The 24,458-nt window shown below is 42.9% G+C and overlaps 2 protein-coding genes across 2 annotated transcripts in view; one reads left to right on the top strand and one right to left on the bottom strand.

Annotated features, from left to right (window-relative positions):
* The window catches only part of BAIAP2L1 (BAR/IMD domain containing adaptor protein 2 like 1), a 34,268-nt gene extending 21,760 nt beyond the window's left edge, over positions 1-12,508 (top strand). The window contains exons 4-14 of the mRNA XM_079320853.1: positions 2,429-2,490; positions 2,586-2,657; positions 3,006-3,143; positions 4,195-4,347; positions 4,779-4,946; positions 5,606-5,750; positions 6,848-7,055; positions 7,325-7,402; positions 7,724-7,880; positions 11,412-11,452; positions 11,958-12,508. Coding sequence (XP_079176979.1) covers positions 2,429-2,490; positions 2,586-2,657; positions 3,006-3,143; positions 4,195-4,347; positions 4,779-4,946; positions 5,606-5,750; positions 6,848-7,055; positions 7,325-7,402; positions 7,724-7,880; positions 11,412-11,452; positions 11,958-12,033 — 1,298 coding nt within the window. The 3' untranslated portion in view covers positions 12,034-12,508. The remainder of the gene's footprint in view (positions 1-2,428; positions 2,491-2,585; positions 2,658-3,005; positions 3,144-4,194; positions 4,348-4,778; positions 4,947-5,605; positions 5,751-6,847; positions 7,056-7,324; positions 7,403-7,723; positions 7,881-11,411; positions 11,453-11,957) is intronic.
* A 1,052-nt stretch (positions 12,509-13,560) lies between these two features.
* BRI3 (brain protein I3) lies at positions 13,561-24,127 on the bottom strand. Its single transcript, XM_079320850.1, has 3 exons — positions 23,731-24,127; positions 22,292-22,406; positions 13,561-13,949 (listed from the first exon to the last, which is right to left on the bottom strand). Exons 1-3 carry the CDS (start codon positions 23,897-23,899, stop codon positions 13,817-13,819), a joined length of 417 nt encoding a protein of 138 aa, XP_079176976.1. The 5' UTR covers positions 23,900-24,127; the 3' UTR covers positions 13,561-13,816.
* Positions 24,128-24,458: the final 331 nt, after the last annotated feature.

The raw sequence follows: 24,458 nt of genomic DNA, 5'->3' as shown, positions 1-24,458 counted from the left end.
GAAGAAGTTTGTTTTAAAAGCACAGAAATCTGTAAGGGTAATTATTTTGACGGCCATTCCAGTTCTTGCCCTGGATTTCTCTAACTCCCCAAGGAGCTTTCTAGTCTGTGTATGTAAAACCAAACAAACTTTGTAATTATCTTTGTATTTCTTGATATTTTTTCTTGCTTTCTTTCATCAACATTTTCCTTTTTAAGTTGTAGATAAGTATTCATAAAATTCTTCTCGCTTTAAAAAGCCCATTACAGTCTAAAATGTTTCTTTGCAGTTGAGCTGGTGAAACAGAAACAGTAGGAACCAAAGTGCATTCACTTCTTGAACCTTAAAATCACTGCTCACCTCCATTACTTCAAGTGTTTGTGTAACAAATTGTATTTACCTTCCTATTGCACGTGAGCAACTAATTACTATAGCACCTCTCCCTTCTCATAGTATTTATATTGCTGCAGTCACCAGCAACTTTAAATATAAATAAAAAACTCCCACAGCACTCTGTGGGCTGGTCAGAACTCAGAAAAACTCTATATATTTATAAAAGAAAAAAAGCACTGCTCTTTCTCTGTGACTGTGAATTCCTTTTCTTGCTAGTCAAGGGTTGTCTGTTCTCATTTCAATTCTTTCCTCTGAGTGTCCTGCAGTCTGTTGTGCAAGGAGAGGTAGGGGTGGGCACTGGAGCAGGAAGAGGGACTCCTGAAAACCAGGAGAGGCACATGTGTTTATTCCTGTGCCACCTGATGTCTCCCCATAAACAACAGTGCAGATCCACCTTTTATAAAATTTAGTTGAAAATCTGCTTCATACTGCTTCACAAGAGATGTAGTTCTCATTTCAAAGAAGCTGAGATTTTGAGATGTTAAGTGGAGAATGACAAAATCAGAAGGGAGAAAGGTGGTAACAAATCCATGGACATGGGGATGCTTCTGCCTGGTGTGAGATTTACAAGTCACCAACCTGCACTATGGGGACACAGGCTTGGTTGTCTGTCATGCAAACATCTGTCATGCATTTATTGAGCCAATTTTTTAATTATTGGCATTTTGGGGGAGCTTTTCTGAACAGCTGAATGATCTGGAGCATTATGGGATAAGTTTTTGCTCAGGGTTTCTCAAAGAATATGGGTAGTAGAAAACAAAATTCATACAACAGCATTGAGCACTTAATAAATCCTTTCTACTTTAACTCCAGAAAAGGAAACTAGAATAATTGCATAGGATGGCAAATAGGAGGGACACACAGTGCCTTGCAGTGGCTGCCAGTGATGTGCAGGAATTACAGAACTGTGGTCCCTCTGCCTCACACGAGGACAGCAGCACTGCAGGTACCTGATGGGACAGTTGCAAAGGTGATTGAGGGATACAGGGATCATTGGAGGAGGTGTGCCAGGGAACCAGCTGTCAAACTGAGCCTGCCAGTGCTAATGGAGTGCCAGGAAAACACCTCTCTAGTCGAGGCTTCCACAAACAACCCAGTGTGTGGATCTGATCATGGTCCTGGCACATTAGTTTTGGTGGCAGCTGCTGGTCAGGAGCTGGTCACAGTGGGCTGGGTGCAGTCACACTGAGCCCTGCCAGCTGCTGCCAGCAGTGTTGCAATCTCCCAGCCAGGGCTGGCACCCTCTCAGTGTGCCTGTGCCAGGAGAGGGAGTGGGGCTGATGTGGCCATGAGCAGCAGGCAGGGTGATGTGGCTGGCTGCAGGCAGGGCAGCACCAGCCCAAAGTTTACCCTGCTCTGCACATCCAACCACACCCAAAAGATTGAGGGATATTTCCTCTATATCCTCCTGAAGCAAAATGGAACAGTTCAGCTTTCAACTGCTCCCAGTCCTGACTGGGCTGTGTAAGGAAGGCAGCAGAGCAGAGTGGGATATTCAGCTCTGCTGGGAGGATGCTGAGCAATCTGCTTTGCCTTGGTTAATGCTGCACAGGTGGCAATTCCTGTCTGCACCAGCTCTGCTTTAGCAGGTGTGCAGCAGGGCAACTGAAAGGCTGCTTTGTTGACTCTGAAGGTGCAGTAACTTAATAAACATTGAAGTTTAGTTTTCAGACTAAGAAATGGATAGCAACTATTTGGGAAGTAACAACTTGTGTGCTGTTCTCTGACTTGGCACAAAAAGAGGTTGTTACTAAACCAAGAGGAGCTATTCTGGAGAGAAGGAAGTATTTATTTTCTCTGGCACTCCATGTCCCTTTTGCATAACAATGCATGATTAGTTATTCTTCTATCACTTATGAACTGCTTGGTTTGTCTGTGACCAGAGTGAATTATTCATTCCAACTGCTGTGATGAGCAGCAGTAAGAAATTTCCTATCCCTCTAAAATATATCAATTAATGAGTATATTAGTTAAATGCATTTTATCATTGCTCTTTGTTAACTTAAACTTCAGAAGTCTAACAAAGAAACCAATATAATTGTATGTTTATCAACAGGCCAAGTTCTGGTAGAAATCTCAAGAACACACAAGAAACTTAATGACAGTCTAGAGGAGAGTGTAAGTTAAATAATTTCTTCTAATTCGTTTTGCTTGTGAAATTAGAAATTACTTTTGCCAATTTTTAATGACCCTTAATTTATTTGTTTTTAAAGTTCAAAAAGTTTCATAAAGAAATTATATCTGAACTGGAGAAAAAAACAGACCTGGATGTAAAATATATGACTGTAAGTACATTGAATTCTAAAACTCTTATTTTATTTGTCTGTTGCTAGTCAAAGAATTTTTTTACATGTTGTTTCCCAAAATTTAATTAATTCATACAAACTTTATTAGAAATGCACTTTAGATATATAAAGATGGCCAAGATTTTCATGCCTAATTTAAGTTTAAAAGGGAATCCCTGTATGACTTCATAGCTCCTTAAAACTACAGCAGTTGTTGAACTCATTTGGGGTGTGTGAACAATATCTCAAATATCACAGTAATGCTTTTTAGTCCCTTACCCAGATGTATGGCTGGATATATATGGATATATAGTGCATTATGAGATGATGTAAATGCTTTGATTGCAGGCAACTTTAAAAAGGTACCAAACTGAACACAGAAGCAAACTGGATTCTTTAGAGAAATCTCAGGCTGAGCTGAAAAAAATCAGAAGGAAAAGCCAAGGAGCACGAAATGTAACAAAATATGAGCATAAAGAAATGGAGGTCAGTGCACTGTCTCTTATTTGTTTCTTTCTCTGTATGAGAACTGGTCATCAGGAAAAGTTACTGGTTCCTGAAGTTGGTGTGTACTAAAGCACTCCTAGGGTTTGTACTGCAGCTGCAATTGAGCTCTCACTGCTGCAGTCTGCATATTCAGAGGCTTCTGGTTCCTAGATTTCATCCCTTGACCATTAATTGGTCTGTAACTACACCTTTATGCAGAGCTGCACACAGGGAGCCAGCTCAGCTATGCAAATTCAGGAGTAATTTGCTGTAATTTCCCTAAGTAGGCAATGCCAGTTTGTGTCAGTGCCTTTCCTGCTGCCCTTAATCCAGCATTGCCATCTTGAGGTGAAATCTGAAATGGCAAGACACTGAAGAGAAAATTAGTCAATCAAACTCTCATTGTCATGTGTCTCTCTGAAAATATTTGTCATTGATATTTTTATTTCCATGACACTTGTACTTCGTGCTAGCTTATATTTTTTTCTCTATATTTATTTTAATTTTCAAAGAAATCTTTGTGTATAACGCAGTACAGTAAGTGTAGGTAACAGCAGCTCCTATTTCTTACTGCCTGTCTTTTAACCTGCATTCATAAGAGTTGAGGGTTTTTTTTTAAGGTTCTGGGTCTGAGCTCAAGGATTAGCATTTAATGAATCCTTGTAATCTCAGATAAATATAGTTTAGTCTTTTTAGTAATTCATTTCCCCCCTCCTAAATGAAGCAGAGATTGATCACAGCTTTGTGTGAATAAATACAGCTGCAGGTGCAGACAAAGGTCATTGGTCTAACCTGAACACACACACAGCCCCTCACAACCCCTACACAGGCTGTTAATTGCCTGGAGGGACAATAAACATTCTCCTGATGAGATCAGGGAAGTCACATCCCTGCAGCAAAATAGAGGGACTTAGAAGTAAAGCCACCCTATCCTGCCCTGCCTTTCCAAAAGCTTTTTCTATGGCTTTTAGAGTTTACTTAACTAATTGGATATGGCATCCAATAAAACTCAGAGGCTCTGTGTGATTCATTTTTTCCCTTTTTCCCTCAGTATTTGGAAACTGTGAGCTCTCGACAAAGTGATATTCAGAGATTTATTGCAGAAGGCTGCAGAGAAGCTCTCCTTGAAGAGAAAAGAAGGTTCTGTTTTCTGGTTGACAAGCACTGCAGCTTTACCCAGCACATGCACTTCTACCATGTTCAGGTCAGTGCCGTGAGTGTAAATAAAAAGGAAACTCCTGAAATCCAGGCACACAGGAGATGTTGAGTGTTTCCTCTGTAGAACAGACTGCCAGAAATAGAAGAACTGAAGTGCTGGGCAAGTGTTGTGCTCAGTTCATAGAAAATGTTTACAATACACTATTCTATGAAATGTACTGTAGCAAAAATCAAGGGTTACTGTAATTTTTTTAAAATAATGTATTAAGGAAAAAATTAATGGGACTGATCAGGTACTTCCAATATCTGACCCTGCAGAAGAGTTGCTTTTACAATATCTTATTTCTTTCAGAGAGGTGTTCCTTAGAAGAATCTTAGAAAATACTTCCATTTTGGTACAGTGAAAGTTAACCAGTAGGTTTGTGCAATTTTCTGAAAAAGCCTCTCTTTGACAAGTATCTTTTCATTTGGATGCAGTGTGCAGACTTCCTAAAATCCAAGCTGCCTGGCTGGGAGGAAATCTGTAGTGATGCCACCAAAGTGCCTGAAAAAGTCAGGATGATGATAGATGAGATCAGGACTCCTGGTTCCACCCCGGTCTCGGGAACGCCGCAGCCTTCACCCATGGCAAAGAGAAACACCCTGGTAGGTTCCTCATGGCTCTGGGTCTCTGCTCTGGGTGGGCATGGCTGCAGGAGGCTCTGCTGGACCTCAGCATTTGGGATATCCATCCTGTATCTCAATGGAACCAAGAGCTGAAGCTCTGCTGTGGGGAAAATACACAGAGAGAAAGGAGGAGCACAGGTCAAATAAGGCTCAGCTCCCAGCTGGGTGCCCCTGGCTTCTCCTGCAGAGCTCAGCCTCAGGCTTACTTTGGTTCCAGACACTCCATTTCCTACATTCCTGTCTGTAAGTAATAGTAATTACATACTCAGTAGTTCAAGATGAACCTAAGAAAAATCTTATTTTCTATTTTCTTTCCTTGTTCCCTTCATGATTATTAGCTGATTGGAGTACAGGTGAAATTCTCATTTCTGCTGATTGTGTCATCATTAGTTGTTGAATTTCTAAATGGTTATAGTAAACATCTAAATAAGAAAAATCTGGAGATCATCATGCTATTTGCAGAAAAAAAGGCCACTGTAGCCTTCCCATTAGCAAGTGTTTATCAAGCCTCTTAAAACCTTCAATCCATAGGAACATGTGGGCTTTATGTCATGTTTAAATGTGTATCCTTTAGGAATACTTAAGCTCTCTAGTTACTGTTCCCTCATGTTGTGATACTGCTGTTTTTGTGGCTTCAGATTGGAAATGATTTTTATCCTCAGCAAGAAAATGCATCCAAAGTGCCCCCAGCTCCCACAGGCAAGGCGTACACCAGCCCACTCGTGGACATGTTCAACAATCCTGCAACAGTTCCCAAAGCACCTTATGAAAATCACTCAGCAGGTGAGTGTCCCTTCCCTGCAAACTGGGCAGGTGTGAATGACATCCTGCAGTGTTCCAAATTACCCCAGGGCTTCTCTGCTATTACAGAGATGTGAGTGGCAGGATGTATAGAGGAGTAGGAAATGCTATTTATAGAAGATTGATATAATTTCCTAACAGGAGAGAGATGTGCTGTAAGAGAAATGTTTGCACTAAAATGCAGGGTATGATAGGTACTTTCCCTTTTAATCATTTTCTGTGTGTCACTGATTAACCCAAGTTAACTGCTCTCATGGCTTGCAGTGTTATCAGCAGAAGCATCCCATGATTCTAAACAGGATACACCTGAGTGTTTCAGTGCACACAAACAAACACTGACAGAATCACTCTGCTTTACTTCAAGGGCATGTAGCAGTAAGGGAGAAATGCACATGGGACAAAATGCACACAGTCTTGTAGTTCTTCTCCTGAAATTGAAAATCCTAATAAGATTTGCTTCCCAAGTGTCTAATATATTGATTTTTATACTTTCTGTGATATAGGAAAGAAGCAGGCCTAGACCACAGCATTCTTCATTATGTAATAGAAATTCCAGCATTTCTTTCTTAAAAATGCATTTACAATATAATGGTCTAGTCAAATAGCATACAGTTTTAAGCCCTCCTTTATTTTTTTTCTGATAAACATCTCATGTCCAGAAAGTGCCAAGTGTCTGCAGGTCTCCTCAGTGCTGAAGTTGAGTGATGAGGCACATTTGAAATTTGGATTTTATACACAGTTCCATTTTTTTAGAAGGGAAAATTTTTGAAGGCCTTTTACAGCTGTGATTGTTTAGTACTTTTCATGCCAAAAGAGGAAAGAGGTAGTCAGTTAAAAATTACAGAACCTTTTTGCCTGTTGGTTTCACTTTATTATGCTGGGTGTGTGGATATAAAGGCACATGCAGTTAAGAAATTCATGGTGATAAGAAACACTGGCAGTGAGATGTGTCCAAGCACAAAGTCTCAGAACTCCATCTGCCCTTGGGTTTTCCTTTATTTGTTCCTCTCAGATTACTAACTGCATTTATTTCTGTGTATCTAATTTTTATTTGGTTTTTTTTTTCTTTTTTTTGACAGAGAATTCAGATTATGCCAATTTATCACGTTCAACTTCTGTTGCCACGGGATTAAATACAATGAAAAGGCAAAAAGTGAAAACAATCTTCCCACATACTGCTGGAAGCAACAAGACATTGCTCAGCTTTGCCCAGGGGGACATCATCACCCTGCTGGTGGCTGAGGAAAAGGATGGTTGGCTTTATGGGGAGCATGACACAACCAGACTGTAAGATAATCAATGTATTACCCACCTTGAACGTGAAGTAAAAGTATTTCTCACCAGATTATGTTAGCATACATTAGTAAATTGTTTTCCATCTTTTTTTACTGACTAGGGACTTGGGGTCTCCCTCTAAGGAAAATCTCTGCACATATTAGTTTTGGCACCATCAGGATTTGGAATCTTCGAAAGTTAAATCTGTTTGCTGAGCCTACTGTTGTATTTCAAAAGATCTTTCCAATTTTATATAATATAAAAGACTTTTCCCTTTACAGAAAAGGATGGTTTCCATCATCATACACCAGACCATTGGATGAATCAGCAGAAGAAAAAGCCTTTGCCCCCGTGCCAAGGTAACATTTTGGGTGACACTTGCAGAACTGCCCAGATCTTCACCAATATTTATTTAAAATTTTATTTTTGTGCTCATGCTTTTTGAGGTTCAGTAGCATGTACAGTAAATACTCTCTAACAGTCTGTAGTATAATGCCTTAATTACATTAATAATGTGTTTTAATGGTTACCCTCAGACCCAGGGAGTAGCTTTAGAACAGTCAGAGTCCCACTGGCTCCAGGACATTGCACCCTGTTACTGACTCTGTGCTCTCCTGGTGCTGAAGTGGGAGATGGATTTTGGGATCTGAGAATGGGATTTGTTGGGTTCTGTCTTGCAGCCCTGCACCAATCCGAAGTGTCAGTTCTGTGAACCTTGTGGAGAAAGGGGAAGTTGTGCTCCCACCCCCAGATTACCTGGGGGCTGCCCAGACAGACAGACAGACGGAGCCTCCTGCCAAGGGAGCAGCTGTGAAAAGCCTGGAGCAGGGAGGCACGGTGAGTGAGGGACAAAAACACCTGAAACCACACCCTGAAACCACACCCTGAAACCACACCCTGCCTGGGACACAACACCCTGAAACCACACCCTGCCTGGGGCAGGGACACAACACCCTGAAACCACACCCTGAAACCACACCCTGCCTGGGACACAACACCCTGAAACCACACCCTGAAACCACACCCTGCTTGGGACAGGGACACAACACCCTGAAACCACACCCTGAAACCACACCCTGCCTGGGACACCACACCCTGAAACCACACCCTGCCTGGGACACCACACCCTGAAACCACACCCTGAAACCACACCCTGCCTGGGACAGGGACACAAACAACCCAAATATCCCACCCTGCTTGGGACAGGGAACCCAAATATCCCACCCTGCTGGGATGGGCTGTTCAGGAGGCTCTGGGATCTCCCACCTCACCCACCTGTGCTTGACACAGCTGGCACCAGGAGCACCAGGGGCTTTGGCATTTCAGTCCATCCTCACAGGAAGGAAGAATTGTTCAGGGATATAACTGTCACTTACCCTGCACAGCAGAACTCTCAGCAGTGGAATCTGGCAAAATTGAAAAGAAATTCTCACAGAAAGCAGCACAAATCCATCACCCCAGTGATGTCAGAGCTGTGGGGCACAGGGGACTTGCAGCAACATAAACTGTTCAATAACCCCATGAAAGCAAGTGTTGGGTTTGCAGCTATTGCTAAGGGAGAGCTGTACTAACTCCTGGCTGTAATTCAGCAAAGCTACAGCTAAATGAAAATACATTTTTATGAACAGATAATGTATTACAATGCTATTATTTCTGCTATTTAGGCAGCATTCAAACTGATTCAAAATGAAAACTAATCAAATTAGGCAATTACTTGTTTTTTTCTTGCTGCTTATTTAAATATTTTTCTGATGTCTATGTAAGGGTGATGGTTTTGAGACTTTCTCCAAAAAGCCTCTTAAAGCAGAGATCACATATGAAGGCAAAAAACCCTAATTAAATAAAAAAATGTTAGCATTGCTAAAATATAAGACATCTAAACAAATTGTGGGTTGACCTGCTGACAGATGTTTCTGTTTTCTAAGTGAAATCTGGTGAATCCTACAGTAGAAATTGAAGTGGCCTTTGTAAATGTGTGCTTTGTGGAAGTAAAAGTAACTAAGAAATTTAAAAAGCAGAAGCTGAAAGTTTGTTACACCACATCTTGATTAGTGGTGAAAGAGTCCAAAGGATGACAGTTTATACAGGTATTCTGTGAAAAGAAAGGCATCAGGAAACAATGGCTGTCTCTAATGAAACCTCCTCCTCTGGTCATTCTAAATCTACTCTTAGGATATTGGGTACAGGAACAGCATTTCTTACCTGGAGCTGTTGGGCATTATAAAGGGTTTTTTGCTATACTGGCTAGCAAAGAAAATGAACTGTATTTAAAAAAAGAATAGAAGCATTCACTTAATAATCACTACAAATCAATTAAAATACATCACTCTAGAACTCCAGAAAAAAATAGGGAAAGACAAATATGGCATAAATGACATAAATAGACTGTAACATATGTATTTTAAGCTATTATCTGCATTTCAGAAGCATGGAGAAATACAGAATTTTAACAAATGGGAGGAAAAGAATTATATTAATTTTGTTTCTTGTGAATAGAGTGTTTTCAAAGCAATCACTTTTATAATCAAATCACAGACTTGTGCCTAGTTCTTAAAAGAACTCACTTTGCAAACATAAAAAGTGTGAAAGAAAGTGTGAAAGTTGTTGCTGGAGATTTGTGTAGCTCCTCTCAGTTAGAGACCTTACTCCATTTCATTATGAGTCATGGTTTGGGATACCCTCTTTTTTTTCCCATCTAAATATGCCTACAGAAAAGATTTGCACTTTTTTTGGGGAGTCAGAACAGTTTAATATTAGCATATATACTTGAATCCACATTCAAGAAAGTGGGTTTATTTCTCAGCAATGAACCTTGTGGTGTAGGCAGAGTGCAGTTTGTGCAGTGATGTTCTGGGAGTGTGTTTTCTGTGAGGAATGAAGTTTTTCTGCTTCATGACATGATTATCAAGGAACATGACCTAAATCTCAGTGTTCACTTACTTTCAAAACAAATTCTAAAATTATTCTGAAGACCAGCATCTGTATTTTGGCATATTTGTGGTTTTCATTTTTGAATGAAGAAGCCAGGAGCCTCAGGAATGGTGTAATGTCAGGATTTATACAGTTTCCTGCTCTTCAGGCCTGCAGGATCAGCTTTGCTTTCAGGTGTGATTATGTCCAAAGCCCTTGGGAGGTGCCAGTGCAGCAGGGAGAGCTCCATGCCCTGGGACCAGGTGACTGACTAAAGAGCTTAAAAGAATTACAGAAGGGGTGGGATGCTCTCAGGATCCCTGCACTGCTCTGCTGTAGCCACTCCATCCTCAGGAACAGCCACCTTAAGGGCTGGTTTGGTTTGGGCATTGGGTCAGAGGTTTAGGAATAAATGTAAGGCTTGTGGATTTTCATTCCTGTAGAAGCAGAAAGCCAAGAGGAATGGCAGATCAGTCAGTTGGCAGAGCTGTAATTGGAGCACTACAATCTCTTTGGAGGCCAGAATGGAAACTGATAGCTCCTAGGAGTGGAAAACAAATACATCTTTTTTGATAATCTAAATTTCCACAGTGAAAGCAAGACTAAAATAAATTAGAAATTCTGGAGTACAGAACAATGAGCACTTTTGTTGAGGCACCTCCTAACTCAGAGCAACTGTGACCTCATCTTAGGACAACTGTAGAGGAGAGGCTGCACTGCAAACAGGGGTTTTATTCCAAAATCACTATTTATTTTCATTCTTACAGAACTTCCTTGTCTTTCCTGCTTCCCTGCAAGTCCCCAACCCCCACACCTCCATAGGCTTTGGAAATAAGCCCAAAATTATACTGGGCTGGCTTGTACACCCATTTACAGATGTGTAAAAATCTGTTCACTGGGCCTCCTGTGCAGAAGCAGAAAATGATTCAAGGCATCTTATTTTTGCTTCAGAATACTCAGAAAAAATAGCTCAGGATTTCAAGGAAAGATGAGGAATGGTTCTGGCCAGTTAAACTCTTCATGCTGTGCCAAACAAGACACTCATGTGCACAACAGCATCAACTATAAAGACTTAATAGCTGACATAGCTTTAAGGAGGTTTGGTGTTCAGTAAGATTTAATTCAGTCATCTGTTCATTTTTTTTTTAAATTTTAAGGATTAATTAGGCCTAATTCTAAGGTCTGAATCTATTTACAAGTGATGCACCTGAGCAATTTCATTGGAATCACAAGCCAAGCATGAGTTAAGAACCTGCTGAATGAGGTCCTGAAACTCAGCATGCCTGCAATGGAAAGCCTGCCAGGCTTTGGTTCAGCACTGAAATTTGAAGTAGTAAAACCAAACTGGCCAATAGAAATTAATTACTGGGTCTCTTTCCCTTAGCAGGCAGCAAGATCACCTGTAGCATATTTCTGCAAATTAATTTAAATATATATTTTTTTTTTTTTTTTTTACAGAAACCTGACATGAATGGGATTATAAAACCACCTTTTCTAAGGTAAAGTACTTTTTTACACTGATTCTGTTCCATTTTATATTGGCTTATTTTATTGATTACAAGGGGAAATAAGGATGTTTATCATGAATTTCTCTGTGACCTTTCCCAGGCACTGCTAGAACAATATGGCTAAAATTAGTTGCACTTTCCTCAAGAGTGGCATCAAGTGCAGTACAATACACAGGCCCTTCTCAGGAAAACATGTTTCTCCAGTAGCTTGACAGGGAGCAGGACTTAAAACCTTTCTTTAACTGACTTTGTGAGTTAAAAGCAAAAATCTTTGAAGACTAGGAGCTATTTTAAAAAGTCCAGATGCAACTGGGCATTAACTTTCCAAACTTTTGGCTCACAGAAAGGATTCTTCATATGTAACCTCATTTTTAAAATTTAAACTAAGAGCTGCACGGAATCCCTGAGTCTTAGTGTTTGACAAGAGGATCTGAATGACTAAATTAGGGGTTGGATTGCAAAAAATCTTCAAGTAACTTCATTCATTTCTTTTCAGTGGAGAAAACCCCTTTGCAACAGTGAAACTCAGACCCACAGTGACAAATGACAGATCAGCACCCATCATCCGATGAATCCTCCTCACCAACACCCACTTCCAGCTATCACAATTACTTTCTCAACCTACAAATTTATTTAAATGTAATTACTGTACAATAGACACAAAGTGGAATGGAGCTCTGATGTTTTTTAAACCTATAGTTTCTAATGAGGTAATTGCTTTGGGCTAGTGTTTGAGCACCTGGGCTTGACTTTATGTCTTTTTTTTGTAGTAGGAATTGTGAAAATACTAGAGATAGTTTGGATACTCTAGTGAGTCAGAGTAAGTAATTGCATTCATTACTTGGAAGCTGCAATGATAAGTTCTAGAATATAAGCCTGCATATGCCACCTACTAAAGAAGATAACAGTGATTTTTTTTTTTCAAACAGAACAATGTAACAACTGCCTTATTCCAGAATAGAGAATTGCCTGTATAAATGATTATATGTTATTTTGTGTAAGAAATATACCTTAGGTTATAAATAAATATTTATCCTCTTAAGAATAGACAACTTGTAATATCTTGCTTAATGTTCACACACAAATTTCAGGTGTTAACAGAAACTCATTTTCAGTCTGTTATACTGTCAACACATTCTTCAGTGATAATTTTGTCTTTAAAAACTGTTGTCAAACTTTAGTCTGATAAAAGGTCATCATAAAGCAGTGCCATTTTTTTTTTCTCAAATGCCAGTATAAAAAGCTGCCTTTGAAATTCCTCCATTACTGTAGCCTACCCAAAAGGAAAACATCCTAAAGCTGAAAATTTTTGGTTAAAGCCTGAGTGCTGGCACAGTGCAGTAGATGAGCTGTGATTAATCCTTACTCTAAATCATTCTATTCTACACATGCATATTTCCTGCAGAATCCCCTGGCTCATTCCTTAAGTGGTGCCTACTTCTACTACTATAAACAGTGAATTCAAGTCATGTGAAATGCCTTTCAGTTACTTAATATCAAAAAATAGTATATGAGCATGTGCTGGCTCCTCTCACCCTGCCTTTCAAGTTCAAGGCTGAGGACAGTTTGCCAGAGCCCTGCACAAACACCCCCACCTGAAGCAGCAGCTCTTCAGAGGGGTAACTTTCACCTGAGCCCATCTTCTACAGCACAGTGGAGGCAACTCAACCCAGCCTGTCTGAGCTTTCAATAATTCAGTATCAGAATGAAACAATCTAAGATGCAAAAAAGTCCTTTACTCAGGGCAGCTCATGGTTGGCAGTGTCCCAACATCTTCCTGCTGCAGGCAGAGGGTTCTGCTGCCTGTGAAGCAACACCAGCCCTGCATGATGCAAAACCCTCATTAATTAAAACAAAGTTCTGATTGTGGGTTATTACTTGTGTCTGCAGTGAGGGAGAGGAGCTGTTGCCAGAAGCAGCACACAGAGCACTTACAACACTTGCCTCAAATACCTGATGCCCCAAACATGTAGAGTCTTAAACATCATTATAAGGATTGTGGCACATACTTACCCCTCGTTGTAGCTAGGATTATACTCTGCTTTCAGGCTACACAGGATCATACATGTCAGTAACATACTTAATAATCCAGCCACAAGTTGAGGATTGCAAAAGGAAAAGCAGTTTTATTTAGTTTTCAACAGGTGCCACTAAACATGGAAAACAAGTCAGGTTTTCATGTTTTGCAATGCACATGCTCATAAAAGATTAAGTTTAAATTACATGCAGGAGACTAAATTCCTTCACACTTTACAAAACAGGTCTGAAGCAAATAAAATGATTGTACATGACATTTACATTAGAAAGAGTATGCTAACAGTTGTAGCTTCTGTAAGCACATCCACCTTCAGCCCCTCAGCCAAAAGCTGCCCCACAGTTAGGGCATCTTCTCTGCCTCAGTGCAAGGCAGAACAGAATCCCAATTGGAAAGAACACAATGGCACACAAAACACCAAGACAGGTGAAGGTGTCCTCCAGCACGCCAACCCTGCAAAAAGGGAAAACACATTTTGGTCAAGGACACTCCCCAAGTTTGCCACCAGGTCATCACTCTGCCCTGGCAGTCACCAGAAACCATTCCACAGAGCAAGATCAAGCTCTGGGGTTCCTTCCTGGTTTCTGCTTCTCATAACTGATTTCCCTTTACAACTCAAGAGGAACTAATTATTGATGTCACATGGCTCCAGCTGACTCCCAATTCCATAACCACCCAAATTTTGTTTCAGCACAGTCCTATGACAGCAGAAATTTCCCTCCATTTCAGTCCCTGACTCCTTTCTGAAGTGTTGTATCTGAGCATCTCCCAAAATTAAGACAGACAGTAAACCTGAGAACTCAGACTATAGAAATTTGTGTAATTACATTAAAAAAATCAAGATTTGGAGTTTATCAAAGGACTCAAACAAGATGTATCCTCCTGGTCCAGTGAGAGCCAACACAAAGATAGCTGAGTGCCCTGAAGTGCAGCTGTGAGCAGGAGCCATGCTGCTGTTTCCCTGTCAGCAGTCAGGGACAAGCTCTTGGATGAAAATAGAGCCAAGAGACCATTTCTTACAGCAACTGCCTGAAACATTGCAACTTGCTCAAACTTGGGAACCATTCCCCTTCCCTTAACCTTCATCAGAAGCCAAGGGATTTTCCAACTGTTCTTGATATTCTGCTGCTTACACAAGCTCATGTTCCCCTTAAGCTTTCCCTCACTTTAATGCAGTTGTTATTATTTTTATTTCTGTTTGCAGAGATAGAAGTTAACTCTGTATCTGGTATAAAATAAAGGAACTGTAAGGTTACCATTGATCCCAGCAGTAGCTTTTATCATTTCATGTCCTCAGATAACACTCTAAGGCAACTAAAAAATGCAGACAAAGGTCATATCACCACACAGACTGGAGTCTCAGCACATAATGTCCCACAGCTCAGACTTGTGCAGCCTGTGCTGGACATTGTGGCTACTCCCACAAACTCAGCAGAACATGAGCTGTGGGCAAAGAACAGGAGGCTCTCCTGAAATGCTCTGGGGCCATGGGGAGAGAACAGCAGCACCTGAACCACTGAAACTTTCTCTACAAGAAAACTTACTCTACTCTGCTGGGAAAAAGGGTCACTGAAGTCCTGAGGAGTGTCTTGAAGCAGAACAGTTCTGCAGAGCTCATCTCTCACTGTTCTCATCTCTCTGGGCACACAGATATTCAAGAGTAATCTTGCATTGTTGTGGGGAAAAAAAAAAGTGCCTGCCCTGAGAGCTGGAGCTCAGGGAAGTGCCATCTCCTGGGAACATTCTGCTACTAGAGCTGAATGCAAAGAAATTCAGGACTGTTGGGACCAGACCAGTTACAGACAGAGGGGCAAAAAGGACAGTGCAGTGTTCAGCCAGAACAGCCAGGGCTGCAGGAAGCAGCTGATTTTGGCAATTTGCACTTGGGAAATGCATGAAATGCTGAGCACCCTCAGAGCAAAGAGAAACCAGCACAGGCTCAGGGGTGAAGCCTCTCCTCCCCTGCCCACAGTGAACCCAGTGACACACTGCATGTGTGGAGAGGCTCAGGCACACTCCTGAGGCTTCTGAGTAATTCAGCATTCAGTTTTCACACTGCAGATCCACCCAAGACAGGCAAAGTCTCTTTTCCAGGCATTTCACTGACATCACAAATAACACTATTTGGAAAATGCACACTGAGTACAGTACAGAGCACATTACAGCTGTTGTATTTCCTGCCCTGCTGGTACACTCATATCTGCTTTTCCTTTCACACACACTGAGCACTTCCCTCCTGCAGGCACCCAACTCCTGCTTCATTACTGTTCTGAAACCTCCTCCTTGTCTCTTAATAATTCCATATTCAGTTCCTGCCCTGAAACCCACATTTGTGACAAGTAAGCCAGTGTGCTTGGTTAAGAGTATAAGCAGCCTATTGATGAGCCTTAAAGAATAAGCACATTAATCAAGCAGGGATCAATCAGGGTACTGCTGGTGGGCCCCAACAGTGATGGGCACAGCCCAAACTATTCCAATCAACCCTCTTGATCACCTTGCAGGGCCCAAGGCCATTGGTAAGCACATATCCTTGATACTTTTTAAATAGAATTTCTTTTAAACTCCCTTCCCCCTAAACAGAGTTACTCAGAAGTGTTTTGTGTAGTGCAAAATGCCAAGTTAAACTAAAACTAAAAATTAAAAAATTGCCATCCATATTCAACACCAGAATAAGGGAAAAAGGCCCAGAGAGGGACAAGGCAAGGCACAGGGGTCAGCACTGGGGCAGAACAGGGCCAGCAGCAGAGCAAGGCAGCTCCAGGGACACTCACCTGAGCTGTGCCTGCATGACCTCCACACCTCACCTCTTGTTCCCATCACACACACAGTGTGATTACAGCATTAGCCACACAAACACTTCTTGCCTTCTGCTGATTTATGTCAGCACCTAATTTTAGATGAACACTTACCCAACCACTGCTTAGCCAGTTACTAAATTTAAAAAGAAAAGAAAAAACCCTTTTTATAAGGGAGACTATGAATATTTTTTTGCTTGTATATTTTACCTGAGATGTGGGGTAATTAGAGACTCCATATTCAAACTGTGGATTCACTAATGTAACCAAACTTAAATTTTCTTCTACAGCATAAACCACATAAAAGCTGATTATAACTGCACCACTCCCACTCTAAAAATAAAGTGGAAAGGTTTATTTATACTGCAAGCAGCATCTTGCATTTAAACTAAAAGTGAAGCTGCCAACTCCATACAGTAAGGTCAATTATGCCCACTGACAAGTACTTGAAACCAAATTGTTTTTCAGATAACTCCCTTTTCAAAATAACTCTTAAAACATTAAGATCTTAAGTCAAATGCTCAGGATGAGAGGGCTGATAATGAGATCTGTAGGATTTAACACACACGTGCATTTTCAGACTTATCACTCCATCCCAGTATTTAAATGTGGGCTTATCAGCATTTTTTAGACTTCACAAATACATTCCAAAGGTCACCCCAGGTAATCAGAGACAGGCTGACTGTACCACAAGCTCTGCAAGACATGAAAAGAAACTGCACTTGAGAAAACTGCTACCCACACAGATCACTGACCAAGCACCTGGAATATTCCAATCATATCCCATCTTCTGCCACAGAGGTTGGTTGAGTTTCAAAGTTTAAATTTGAATGGAAACATCAGACCAGGGTTAAGCATGGACTATGGCAGCTACACACTAAATCTAATTTTGAACATACAAACAAAACCAGCCAGAGATTCTTTATCATCTGACTAATGCAACAGCAGCAGCTATGTTCAGAATGTTCAAACCTCACCTGCAGCTACAGAAGAAAAAGAATTGACAATTATATATGAACTACTGAGTAAGCACTGGATGTTTACAGTTTTAATTTCTATGAAGAGGGGTATCAGCTCCTCCAGCCTCAGCCTGATGCATTTTAAATGATTGTTGAGCCATATGCACAAGAAGAAATCTCTGTGTAGCCACTGGTTTTTCCTCCTCAGCACAAGATGTACACATAAATGCAAGTATACCCTTAAAAATCACTTCTGAGTAAGAAGTAGGACAGTATTTACAGATTTATCTGAATTTCCTTATTCTTTAGGCCTCATTTCTTATGCAGAGGCTGCTGCAGAAGCAGAGGACCCCTGGCAATGGCAGCAGCCTGTATCTCTAGCTGTTTGTCTTTCTTGAAATGCCCTCCCTGCTGCAGGAGCACCACTGCTTCAATTCCAGCTCTGATCAGAAGAGCCTCAAGGCTCCACAGCAGCAGCCCAGCCTGGCAAACAGGGCAGAGCACAGCTCAGAGCTCCCTGGGGGTGCAGATCCAGCAGGGTGAGCCACTCTGAGCCTGCTGGGCTTTGTCCTCCCTTGTCTGCACACAGAGCCCCATCAGCACCTGGTGATCAATAAACAGGGGCAGGAACAACTCATGGCTGCAATGAAATCCTTCCAGTATTCTTCAAGGTAAATGGAGACTCTAAGAAAAAAACTGTAGTTCAGAGCCAGTGACAGACCAGGCATTAGGGACCAGATTATCATTTTTATACAGTCCTATTAGGGAATACATTCCTGCTGTGCCTTATTTTTCTAAGGAATGAGACTTTGTGAGATTAATGTGTTTTGATTATTGCCTGCAGATCAGGTCAGAGCAATGGAACAAAGTCCCTGGGAAGCAGCCAGAGCTGTGCTGTTCCCATCTGGGACCCTGCTGCAGGCTGACCCCCCTCTCTGCAGGGCTCAGTGAGCAGCTTCCTGCTCAGCAGCTGCCCTGGAGCTGGGAAAAATCCCAGTTCTCCCAGTCAGGAATTCCAATGGCATCTGCCCAAGTCTGCTGGATCAAGGCTTTCTTCTTCCCTGTTCTTTTCACAGAAAGGTACTGCAAAGTTTGAGTCACTCACAGGGTTCAAAAGGTTTCCAGCTTGCTGCTGGAAACCAAAAATCCTCATGCTTGCTCACACTGTCAGATATGCTCTCTAAACAGGTGTTTTGCTTGTTGGCTTTTAAAAAATTCCTTACATATAATTAAATTATGTTCAGAATATTTACATGAAATTTAAATATAGTTCTGAATAACTATAGAAAGCCTGAGCAGTCTTTTTATCAAAGCCCACAAAGCATTTGTGACTGAAATAATACAAGATTGAAATTTGGAAGGACTTGATCAGCTAAGTGCAATTTTTCTAGAGTCTATTCCCTCAGGAGATATGTGTTTAATTGACAAAAACAAAATTTCAAGCAAAACCTGAGAAGTTACAACTTTGTCATGTCAAATAAAACCCTGGTAAATTAAAAAAATCCCACCCCAACAACACACCAAAAGTACACCTGTGGCAGGCAAAATGCTGTGAGACATCTCAGAATAAATAGAGTTTTACACTTGTCTCATCTTCCAGTTCAGGAAGAAGCTTCAGTGTTGGCATAATTTGAGACCCACTTTCCCTTGCTCCTTCTCCCAAACAACTGAATATGGTTGAACAGGAAAATAAAAACCCCAATGGGGCCCATCAAGGCTCTCTCCCAGATTTTGAAGGTACTGGCTTTTGCAGGATCAAGAGAATGTTTTTACAGTTTTTAAAAAGAACTTTCTTCTGTTAAATAACAGGAAAGCAAACATTCCTGAGCAGTTAGTTATCATCAACAACAAAAGACAGAGAAAAAGAAAATGAAAGTGACCAAAAGTAAATCAGCCAGGCTGCACAGTCCAAGCTAAAAAGATAATTTCACAGCAGGGTATCTAAAGTCAGTGCCTGCAATGACTCAATACGTACTTGGGAACATAAAATAGTTTAAAAGCAGGACTTGGCAAAACCTTAAATGTCAACTAGAAGCCATAAAGCTGACAAGATTGTGCAACTGACTTGAATTCTCTGTACATCAGGGCTGGGAGAAGAACACACACAGAGACAAGAGGACTGGAGAGTGCAGGGAAGGTGGAAGACACAGTGACACTCAAGGCTGGAGAGCAGCACTGCCCAGGGATGGAGGAGCTCTGAGCAACAGGCACAGCCTGACACAGGAGCCTCATCCCTCAGATGGCAGCAGCTGCAGAGGGACAAGGGCAGGAATGCAGTTACAGCCACATTACCAACTTCAGAGAGGCTACTTCTGGACATACTTTGTACTTTTTATTACTAAATGCCATTTAAAGATGTACTTGAACCAGCTTATTAACCCCAAGATCACTCCTGACTGCAGTAAAATAGACACCAATTCAAATACCAGACCAATACTGTGTATTTCTCCTCAACACCATAATATATTAAGTTGGAAATGGTTTTGATTTCAATCAGCCATGTGAATACATGTCATAGTGCAACAGACTGCTTTCTATTTCTGATGGCAGAAATCCTCTTGATGGCCTTTAGGTTACTCCATCAGTTACATCATTGCACAGCCCCACACAAGGCTGCTCCTGGTGCTCTAAAGCAGAATTCTCTAACCAGGAAAGCAACAGGACAACTGAACTGGTAGGTTAATAACTAAGTTTTTTATGTACCATTAATAGCTTTTAATATTTTTCAATGCCCCTTTAACAACTTTTCTGCTCAGGGCAGTATTCAGAGTGTAGCTGCACATTGTATTCATCATAAAATAGGTTTCCAGGGCATGGAAGTAAACTAAAACTATATTTAAGGTCTTGAAAAGTCAAAGTTTTTTCTCTAAAAGTAGCAGCCAGTGTAACCTTCCATGAACCAAGGTCCTTCAGGCATCCATAAATATTTCCAACATTATGCTTTTCACCCAGCATCCCTGCCCTTTCTTCTGAAATAATACACTATCAGTTCCATGACTACTTAAAAAACCAGCAATCTGAGCTTTTCCCCTCCTGCCTTGACACTTGACTCCTGTTCTAAGGACAATTAGGAACTAACATGGTAATAGAGCAAAGGAGACTGACACACCATTACTAGACACAGTTACTCATCCTGGGCATTCCCTGACCCAAAATATTTCACAGTTCTCACAATTTTTTCTTTTTCAGAGCCTAAACCAGAAACTGAGGATCCAAGAGTAAACTAGGATTTTGTGGAGAGTATTTTGCTTTAGGAAAGAGTCCACAATGGGTACTTCCAGCTGGACAGACCCAATGACTTGAGAAAGTTATTCAAGTGAGATCAGTTAAAAACTACTAACACCACACTGCTAATTTTCAAAAAATTGGTTAAATTTATATAAAGTTCTGTGTGCAAATGATTATTTCAAAAGTCTTTCCTAGAGCATCCCAGAAGCCTCAAGCCTGTCTGAGTTCAAGAAGTGTTTGGACAACAGTCTCAGGCACATGGTGGGATCCCTGGAATATCCTCTACACAGGGCTAGGAGCTGGACTAGATTATTCTGATGGGTCCCTTCCTACTCAGCATACTCTATAAACTTCCAGAAAAAGAAAAAAATAATAGTAACAAGAGCCTGGCCACTTGAAGCAATTTCCAAGAGCACTTCCCCAGTGAAATGCTTGGAGCTGTCCTGGGGTCAGGGTCAGAAGGTCTGTCTGTGTAAGCACACACTCCAAGCCATGCACAACATCTGCCCTGTCTTCTGCTGAGCTGCAGCATCAGCATGTTGATGTTATCACTCAGGTGGCAGGATCCACCACATCCTCTGAACAGCTCAGCACTTGCTTAAAACACTGTTTAAAACACACCTTCCAGATCAATAGCTCTAGCTGGTACAGGTTTTTCAGCCTGAACTAGTGGCACTTCAACAGGCACCTGTTTTTACATAACACCACAGGACACTTCTTATTTGAATGTACCTTTGAAGGCAGGTATTGACTCTCAGACAAACACCAAATCCAACACTTGGGCTACAGCCTCAGCCACATGACATCCTCTGTCACTCACACACCCAACTGGGATCACTTCAGCTACTCAGGCAGGTTCTGAAAGGGAAGGGAGAGCTCAGACCTGCAGAATATCAAGAGCCTCCTTGCAAGACACCCCAAGGGTAAGTCCTGTACACTTTAACAGAGGGGAATGAGCCTGCATTTGAGTCACAGCTGGCCAGGCACAGCAGTGCCTGAACTGCACCAGCAGCTATCCCTCTGCCCTCAGCCACAGCCTAATATCCCAGGAAGAAAAGAACTGAGAAGTGAAAGGGACTTCAGCTGACTTACAGCACTAATGAGGAAACTGAGTGCCTCCTTCCTTTTTTATGGCTGTGATCTCCAAGGGGGAAGTTGTTCTCTTGCTGCAACTCCATGAAACAGCTGACCACTTTTTGCTGCTTTTCACCACTGCAGCAGACTCACATTTTTGGTCTGGTCTATCAATTTCTCTGTTCTTCTGCAGTTAAAGGACTTTTAGAGATCTTTTAAAGTTTTAAGCCACCAATGTTTTCAGCCAATACTGACAATTACCCTGCCTGATTTTGCACAGTTTGGATTGGGAATGGGAACACACACCCCAACTGCAGAAGTCCTTCCACAGTACTGCCAGAAAACCAGAAGCAACTATGGTCACAGATTACAGAGTTTCACAATAAAATCATGCTACTCACCATCACCAGGCATAAACACATCAGAAAGGGCTTCCTGTCATGCTTTTCCCCAAGAACTGACCAGATACATCTGCTACTGAAATTCCATTTCATTCAAAGCACAGCTTATAGATCTTCCTCATCTTAAAGAACAGACTCATGTTTGAAGTGTCTTGCATTATTTATAGCAGGACAAGCTTGCACTACACAAACCAAAGCATCCCACTCCTAGATCTTAGTGTTTTTCAGCTAATTAACAACTTTCAGTAAAGCTATTGAAAACCAAGGAACCATAAGGATACCTCGACCTTAAACAACAAAACCCAAGACTGAGTTTAATTCCTCAAGAGCCATTTTACCTGCAGGCAGGGCAGCCACCAACTACAACTACAGAAGTGGTGGTGGCAGGCTGTTGAATGATGGTGTAGGTGCTCGAATAGTTTGGCTGTGATGTCGGTGGAGGAACAGCATACCCTAAAACAAGGAAACAAACCCTCAATCACCACACACAAGGCACAGAGAACAGTGATAATTTACAAGTATGACATCAAAACAATGGAGAACAATAAATAGGAATGTAGTCTTGATTAAGCACTTTAAGCTCTATCCAAATCAGAACTGGAACGCCTGGCACAAGTATCAATTTAACCATCCCAAAAGGACACAGAGCTAATAATTAACTTCGAGATTTTGTTTCAATGCTGTTGAGCACCAGAGGAAAACTTGTTTAAACAATGACATGGCTTTCACCATAGCTTTCACTTCTGGATGTTATGTATCATGAACGTCCCACTCCAGCAGCCAAATTATTTGAAGCAGAACAAATCTTCCTCTAGTTTCAAGCTTAAATTCCATATATTAAGCTTCTAACTGGAGACCAAGGTAGAAGTGACAGCATAGGAAAAAACCCAACTTTCAGAAAGTCCATGCTGTTAGCAAAACAATGAGTGATTTTAATGGCTGTAGAGAGAAGACAAAAGCCTTTAACTGCTTTATCAACACTAAAACCTTCAAACTATAGAAAAAGCTTTTGAAAGGGACAGTTAGATGTACACTGTGTAATAAAGGCACAGTTTGCCCAGGTATAATCCATTTTGAGCTTATTTCCCAAGTTATCCATCTGTGAATTCTGGCAATCTCGCTATTCAAACTGAAAATAACCACTAATACCTGTATTGCAGGAAAACGAGCTTCAAGTTATCAACAGGAAAAGCAATGTACAGCCCCAAGGTTCCACACAAAGACGGGAGTCTGTGTCTGCTGTGCAACTTTTATAACTTTCAAAGCATTCCTCTCTCCTGAGAGGTACTTCTTTCTTCGGCAGATGTTAGTATTAACTCAGTTAACGAAAATATTTCATCTGCTTACCTGCCTAAGCCTCTGCCAGACTACTGGAGTGTATCAGAAAAAACAAACATTAACCAGAGTACAGCGAGGTGCAGGCAAAGCACAAGTTCGGGGTCTGTTTTAGTGCCAAGCACAGCTGGGGCTCTGCCGCTGCTCGGGGGCGGAAAACAGCGCGGGTGAGGAACGCCCTCCGTCCCAGCCGGGATTCGGGAGAGCGCGAAGGGAACGCCTCGGGAGCCCGAGGGAAGCGAACGCCTCCGGGCCCCGGAGCTCCGGGCTCTGGACACCGGGATCCCGGCGCCGCCTCCGAGCGGAGGAGCCGCGACAGCCCCGGGAGATCCCAGCCCCGGCCCCGCGCTCTCCATAGCCGCCCCCCGCCCCAGAAAGGGGCAGCGAGGCGCCCGCTCCGCGCACCGGGGACCCCCCACCCACACCCCGCACCGTGACCCACCTGGGGCGGCCGCGGCGCCCGGGTAGGAGTACGGCGGGGGCGGCTGGAAGCCGGGCTGCGGGGCGGGGATGGCGCCGTAGTTGCCGTGGCCGTAGTCGTAGGCCGGCGCTCCCGGCGCGGCGGGGCTGTAGGCGGGGGGCCGCTCCTGCAGCAGCGGTTTGCTGTCCATGCTGGGCCGGCGCTGCCTCGTCCCGCGGGGCCCGACCAGGAAGCGGCGGCCGGCCCGGCGCGCGCCGCCCGCCCCGCCCCGCCGGGGGCGCCGGAGCTCGGGGGCGGCGGCGGCGCGAGGGGCCCGCGCGGGGGCGGGGGCGGGGGCGGGGGCGGCGGCACGGACGGGACGGGGCGGCGGCGGCGGCCCCGGTGCTGCGCTCGCGCCCGGTCACGAGGCCGCCGCGCCCCACGTGACGCCGCTCCCGGAGCGGCGCGCGGCGACTCGGGGAACCCTCGGCCTTAAAGGGGCCGCGCCCGCCGGGACCGACGGCGACAGCGACTGTTCCGCACCGACACCGAGAGCCCCGCACCGACACCGAGAGCCCTGCACCGACACCGAGAGCCCCGCACCGAGAGCCCCGCACCGAGAGCCCCGCACCGACACCGAGAGCCCCGCACTGACACCGAGAGCCCCGCACTGACACCGAGAGCCCCGCACTGACACCGAGAGCCCCGCACCGACACCGAGAGCCCCGCACCGATACCGAGAGCCCTGCACCGACACCGAGAGCCCCGCA

This window comes from Erithacus rubecula, assembly GCF_903797595.1.
Source record: "Erithacus rubecula genome assembly, chromosome: 17".
Classification (NCBI taxonomy): Eukaryota; Metazoa; Chordata; class Aves; order Passeriformes; family Muscicapidae; genus Erithacus; species Erithacus rubecula.
Note: the sequence above shows the minus strand (reverse complement) of the source record. Positions and strands in the feature narration are given on the sequence as shown.